Below are 6,848 nucleotides of genomic sequence, written 5' to 3'. Positions count from 1 at the left end.
ACCTTGCTGATGGTTCTCAGCACACTGGGGTGCTGCAGTGTGGGGCCTGGCAATTTGGGAGGCCAGACGCATGGCTAATGGAAAGGAAACGCCAGGATCAGCCATGACACCGCCACCTGGGCCATTGGTAGACACCAAATTTACCTACAGCCTCCCTCCCAAAGTCATTGGCCCCACAGAGGACCCGCAGAGCTGGAGCCGCGAGTTTTCATGGGGAATGTCACCTTTGCGCTGAGCAAGGCATTTAATGGGCCCCCAGGCTGCCATGCCTGCTGGTGGGGACAGTGACCATGCAGAGGCTTGGGACCCAAGAGACAGGCCGTTGTCACCCGGACCCGCCGAGGTGGGCCTCCCATAAATGGAATCCCCGACATAACTATGGCCCCAGATTGAAGGTCGTCCAAAGCTGCATGGACGCTGCAGAGAGACTGATGGAGACTCGGAGAAACTGGCCCGCTCTGTGCCGGCCCCAAACACGCCCGAGGTCAGAGGCTCCTCGGCACAGATGGTGCGACGGTGGCATCCTGCATGTGGCTGGGTCTGGGCTGGAAGGGGCAAGGCTGGTCACGGCTGGGCCGCTGCTGGAAGTTCAGCCCGAGATATGATACCCAGGAGGGTCCAGCCGCCCCTGCCGACCCACCCCACCCGCCAACCACACGCGGGCTCCAGATGACACCATCCAACCCCTGGCAGTCGGTGTGGCTGCTCCTCTGCAGGCTGCTTTGAGCACACAGCCGCCCCTCCTCTCAACCAGCTCAATAGCGACTGAGGGCCTTCAGATGCCCCTCCCCGGGCCCGGCTCCCTCTCCCCACTGGTGTCCCGGCCGGCCTCCCCCCCCCCGGAACTCACGAGCACCGCACTGGCCTGCGACCTTCCCGGGACATCCTCAGTGTCCCTCTCTATAACACTACCCCCAGCTCAGGTCCACCGGCACTGACACATCAGCCCCGGCGGGATTGCTCAGGGCCTCGCTTCAGGTTTCCAGTGTTGGGCTTTCAGTTACAAAATGGAACAAACTTCGAGCCATGAAAAGGTTGGACAAATCTTGAATGCATATCCCTGAGTGAAGGAAGCCAATCAGCAAAGGCTACGTTTGTACGATTCCAACCGGAGGACATTCTGGAAAAGGCAGAACGACGGAGACAGGAAAAGGACCAGGGGGGCCAGGGGCTGGGGAGGAGAGAGGGACAGGGGAGCACGAGGACGTTGAGGGCAGTGAAGCGACTCTGTGGACGCCATAATGGTGGATCCGTCCCTTCCACGTTTCTCCAAACCCACACAACGCCCTGCACAAGAGTGAACCTCAAGGCCAACTGTGGTCTGCGTGACAGTGACGCGTCAACGTAGGTTCATGGATCGTAACAAACGCACCACTGGTGGGGATGGTGATAGTAGAGGAGAGGAGACTGGGGGTGGGGGGCAGGGCGTGTATGGGAAATCCCTGTACCTCCTGCTCAACTGGACTGTGAACCTAAAAATGCTCTGAGAAATAAAATCTGGGGTGCCTGGGTGGCTCAGACATTGAGCGTCTGCCTTCGGCTCGGGTCATGATCCCGGGGTCCTGGGATCGAGTCCCGCATCAGGCTCCCTGCTCCGCGGGAGGCCTGTTTCTCTCCCTGCTCGTGCTCTCTTTCTCTGACAAATAAGTAAATAAAATATTTTTTAAAAAAAGAAAAAATCTATTAATTTAAAAACGAACAAACAGATACATAAGCCTCTCCCTGGCCAGGTAGGCAGCCCCCCAGCACGCGCTGGGCCCTTGAGTGCTGTACGAACACCCCACCCCACCTCCCGCCCAGCAGCTTGTGCTCCAGAGACAATCGTCCCAGAGGTCAGGTTCCCCCCCCATGCCTCCCCCTTGGCCGTACTCCACCCCTGGAACTGCAGCTAATAAACCCACTCGTGCCTCCTTCAGAGACGACCAACGGGTCTGCCCTTCCCACCCTCTTCCCCAGCTCCCCAGATGTTCCTATCTGACGGACCACCTGCCCTTCAAGCCCCTCACACGGGGAATGCTCCACCTGGTGACGCACACAGGGTGCTGTCCCCTCCACCATTCCACAGGCTATGCTCCCATTAATGCAACCTGGCAGTGCACTCTCTCCACGGCCAGTGGCGTGGTCATCATGGCTCACAGAGAGCAGCCGCTGTCCCCACACTCTGCTCTGAGGCCACGTCGCCCCTGCCCTCTTGTGCAGTCAGTGTTTGGAGACCTAAGAGCTGGGCTTTGTGCATTGTCTTTACCCAAGACCCGCTCCTTAGACTAACCCCAGAGCTGTTGTGTCAGAGTGTTGGCTCTTTTCATTCCATATCCCGGCATCGTTGTTCTGGGCTGGTGAGCGCCGGCCCTCACTGCCCACTGCCCCCGCTGCCCACCGCCCTCACTGCCCTCAGCCCTCAGCGTGTGAGGCAGAGCAGGGCCGAGAGCAGACCCCTGCCACCTGCCACCATTGTCTGAGACCGTGCCTGGTCCAGCCCCCAGCAGCAGGCCTGGAATCCTGACCGGTCACTCACTGGACATTTATTTAATTTCCCCGTGCCTCGGTTTCCCCATCTGAAAATGGGTCGTAGAAGATTTTACTGTCCGAGTTGTGAGAATTAGTGAGTGAATGCGCAGAGAAGCACCTGTCGCCCCTCCACACACACACACACACGCACACAGCACACCCTGCCTGTGTCCTCCCGGTTTGCCAGCTCTTCCGCCAGGCCACCGGCCGCTGGGAGGCCCAGTGCCCAGCCCCTCCCCGGGGGGCGCGGGGAAGGCGCCTATAGGAAGGGGCTCATGCGGCTTCCCTTTCTGCGTTCACAAACTGCGGGGTGCAGCACATTCTAGAACACCGAGCAGTCGCCAGCCGGGGCCCCGGGCCAACCCGGCGCAGCGCGGACGACGCGCGTACAGAGGCGCAGGGACCCCCCCGCCCGGCCCGACCCGGCCCCCGCGATGCCGGCCCGCGTCCCCACGCTCGGGGCCCCGGGGCGGACGCGCCGCGTGTGGTTCGTGTGCGACGTCCTGGGCATCGCGTGCGCCGCCGGCACGTGGGTGCTGGTGCTGGGCGCCGCGGGCGTGCTGCTCCGGGCGCGGCCGCTCCCGGCCGGGGACGCAGCCGACGGCCTGGCCCACGGCGCGCTCTTCCACCTGCTGGCCTTCCTGGCGCCGGCGGCGCATGCGCGGGCCATGCTCACCGACCCCGGCCCCGTGCCCCTGGGCGCCGTGCCCCTGGGCGCCGCGCCCGGCGGCCCCCGCTGTCCCCGGTGCGGCTGCGCCCAGCCGCCGCGCGCGCATCACTGCATGGTGGGCCGGCGCTGCATCCGCAAGATGGACCACCACTGCCCCTGGGTCAACAACGGCGTGGGCGAGGGCAACCGGAAGTACTTCCTGCTCTTCACGCTCTACACGGCGCTGGGCTCGCTGCACCTGCTGCTGCTGCTCGGCGTGCCCGCCCTGCGCGGCTACGCGCGCGGGGACTGGGACTCGCGCAGCACCCTGACGCCGCGCGCCTCCCTCGTCTTCCTTCTCCTGGTGGCTCTGAAGGGCTTCCTCTTGGGCTCGGCCATGTTCGCCGCCCAGATGCGCGCCGTCTGCACCGACCGAACCAGAATCGAGCAGCTGCAGGGGGAGCGGGCCGGGCCGGGCGGCGTGTCCAAGTGGGTGAACCTGAAGGCCGTCCTGGGCCACCGCCTCTCCCTGGCCTGGATCAGCCCCTTCGCCTCCCCGCGACCTCAGAGGGCACGGGGCCCCTCCGCGTGGCCTGACACTCTCCCGAGCAGACTCGGCCGCCATCTGCTGAATCCCCAGCGGGTGTTGAAGGGAGTCTCCACAAGAAGTCACCTTGTGTCCTGTCCACGGACAAGACCACCACGACAGAGAAGAAAAAAGCCCCAGGCTGTCTTCTGAGCAGAGTCAGAAGCCGGACAGCCGAGCCTCCTAGAAAGTTCACAGGCCAGGAAGGTGAAGGACGCTGTCGCTTTTTAGCTCTGTCGATGCTTTTCTGTGGAGAACAATTAAATCCGCAACATCTCTGAATGCGGTGTCCTGGATTAGTGCGAGTCCTTGTCAAATGTGCTAACTGCAGCCCAAGGCCCCATTCTGTTGTGCAGAGCTGCAGGGTGCGGGACGCGGTCCCCGAGCATCCTCGGTCTCCCGACAAACCCGGCTCCACCGTGCTGGATTATTTTCTATTAGCTCTTGGATTTTTGTGTTTATGCTCACCAGTGAAATGTGCCTATAAATGTTCATTCTTTTATTAGCCTAATCTGTTTGTAATTTACTCCAGATCACACTAGTCATAGAAAATGAGTGAGGTGTGGCTCTTTATATATGTTCTTTTTTTTAAGACTTTTATTTATTTATTGGTCAGAGAGAGGTAACACAAGCAAGGGGAGTGGGCAGGCAGAGGGAGAGGCAGACTCCTCGCAGAGCGGGGAGCCCGCTGCAGGACTCGATCCCAGGACCCTGGGATCAGGACCTGATCCGAAGGCAGTTGCTTAACCGACTGAGCCACCCAGGCGCCCAATACATGTTCTGAACAACCTGTGTGAGATGAGCACTACCTGCTCCTTGACTGTTTGGTGGGTCTCACTACTCCAACTGTCTAGGTTTGGTTTCTTCTTTAACTTTTCATTTTGAGATAACTGTAGATTCACATGCAATTGTAAGAAATAACAGAGATCCCATGTACCCTTTGGGCTGACTTCTGGCATAACTGCAGTAAAATATCCTGCAAGGAAATCCACACTGATACAACCCACTAACTTCATTCAGTTTTCCCAAGTTTTATATGTACTCACTTGGGGGCAGGCGGTCCATGTAATTTCATCACGTGTGTAGGTCTGTGTATGCACCACCATACATCCAGCCCCCTTCGTCCCCCGGCAGTGCCTGATCTGTTCTCCATCTGGTTTTGTCATTTCAAGAATGCTTTCTAAGTGGAATTACACAACATGTCAGTATGCCATCTGAGATCGCCTCTTCCGCTCAACATAATCCCCCTTGAGATCCATCTAAAGTGTCTCCTGTGTCGAGAGGTCATTCCTATTTGTTGCTGAGGAATATTCCACGATATCCACAGTTTAACCATGTGCCCACTGAGGACATCTGGGTGTCTCCACTTGTCAGCTACTGGAAATAAAACTGTTATGGACATCTGTGCGGATTTCGTGTGAACGTAAGGCTTCCTCTCTCTGGGCCGAATGCCCACGAGGGCAGTTGCTGGGTCATATGGTAGTTGCGTGTTCCGTTTTATGAGAAGCTGCCGTAGTCTTCTGCAGAGGGGCTGCACTGCTGTATGCTTCCATCAGCAGTGTGTGGGCGATCTGTTCTCTCTGCACCCTCTCCTGCCTTTGGCGTTATCACTGTTTTTGTTTACTTTAGCCATTCTGATAGGTGTGTGTTGATACTTCATTGTGGCTTCCATCGCATTTTCCAAATGGCCAAGGATGCTGAGCATCTTTTCGTGTGCTTATTTGCCCTCTGTGCAGCCATTTCAGTGAATGTCTGTCCATGCCTTTCACCCATTTTCTGATTGGATGGTTTGTAGTGTTGAGTTTTGGGAGTCTTTCTAGATTCCTCTGCAGTCCTTCATCAGACAGGTGGTTTGCAAACCATTTCTCCCAGTCTGCAGCCTGTCTTTCCATCCTTCTCTGTGATGAGACCCAGTTTATCAGGTTTTGTCTTTATGGACCATGCATCTGTGTCACGTCCAGGAACCCTCTGTCCAGCCCCAGGGCCCAAAGACTTTCTGTTATCTTTTTTCTACAAGTTTTATGTTTTATATTTAAATCTGTGGTCCATTTTGAGTTAATTTTGTACAAGGTGTGAAGGTTAGGTCATGTGTAGACACCAAGTTGTGCAACACCCACCTGTTGAGCAGCTATGCTCCCTCCACTGAAGGGCTTCTGCACGGTTGTCAAAATCCACTGGGTGTATTTATGTGGGTCTATTTCTGAGCTCTCCATTCTGTCCTACTGATCTATGTCTCTGTCCCTCAACAGATACCCACTGTCTTGGTAACTGTAGCCATATAATGTGGCACAGTGGTTTTTCCCACTTTTTCCAAGGTGGTTTTAGCTATTCTAGGTACCGAGTCTTCCCACATAAAGTTTAGAATAAGCTTGTCTACATCAACAAAGAAAACCTTGCTGAGATTTTGAGAGGAATTGCATTAAACCTATAGATCAGGGGTGCCTGGGTGGCTCAGTTGGTTAAGCAACTGCCTTCGGCTCAGGTCATGATCCTGGAGTCCCGGGATCGAGTCCCGCATCGGGCTCCCTGCTCGGCAGGGAGTCTGCCTCTCCCTCTGACCCTCCTCCCTCTCGTGCTCTCTGTCTCTCATTCTCTCTCTCTCTCAAATAAATAAAATCTTAAAAAAAAAAAAAGAATGATTAAAAAAAAAAAAAACCTATAGATCATTTTGAAGAACGATTGACGTCCTCTCCCTTGTGGGCCTTTCCATCCATGGACATGGTGTGTCTCCGCATTCATTTCAGTCTCTTTTGTTTCTCACACCATCATTTTGTAATTTTTACCATGTAGATCCTGAACATGTTTCATTAATTTATACCTAAGTATTTCATTTTCTTTGGATCAATTATAAATGGTTCTGTGTGTTCAATTTCAGTTTCCACATGTTTGTTTCTAGCATGTATGTTCATCTTGTATCCTGCCACCTTGCAGAATTCACTTATATGTTCTAGTTTGGTTTTTGTTTTGTTTTATTTCTGTAGATTTCTTGGGATTTTCTATGTAGACAATCATGTCATCTGAAAATAATGACAGTTTTATATTTTTATTTCTAGCATATCTGTCTTTTATTTCTTTCTCTTGCCCTATCACATTGTCAGAACGTTC

The 6,848-nt window shown here is 55.3% G+C and overlaps 1 protein-coding gene across 1 annotated transcript; it reads left to right on the top strand.

The window, feature by feature from the left end:
- The first annotated feature begins 2,942 nt into the window (after positions 1-2,942).
- LOC110578251 (palmitoyltransferase ZDHHC3-like) lies at positions 2,943-3,896 on the top strand. The gene has a single exon (XM_021687763.1). The coding sequence runs from the start codon at positions 2,943-2,945 to the stop codon at positions 3,894-3,896; it is 954 nt and encodes a 317-aa protein (XP_021543438.1).
- Positions 3,897-6,848: the final 2,952 nt, after the last annotated feature.

This window comes from Neomonachus schauinslandi, chromosome 5, assembly GCF_002201575.2.
Source record: "Neomonachus schauinslandi chromosome 5, ASM220157v2, whole genome shotgun sequence".
NCBI classification, from domain to species: domain Eukaryota; kingdom Metazoa; phylum Chordata; class Mammalia; order Carnivora; family Phocidae; genus Neomonachus; species Neomonachus schauinslandi.
The sequence above is the reverse complement of the archived record's forward strand: the minus strand, read 5'-3'. Positions and strand labels throughout refer to the sequence as shown.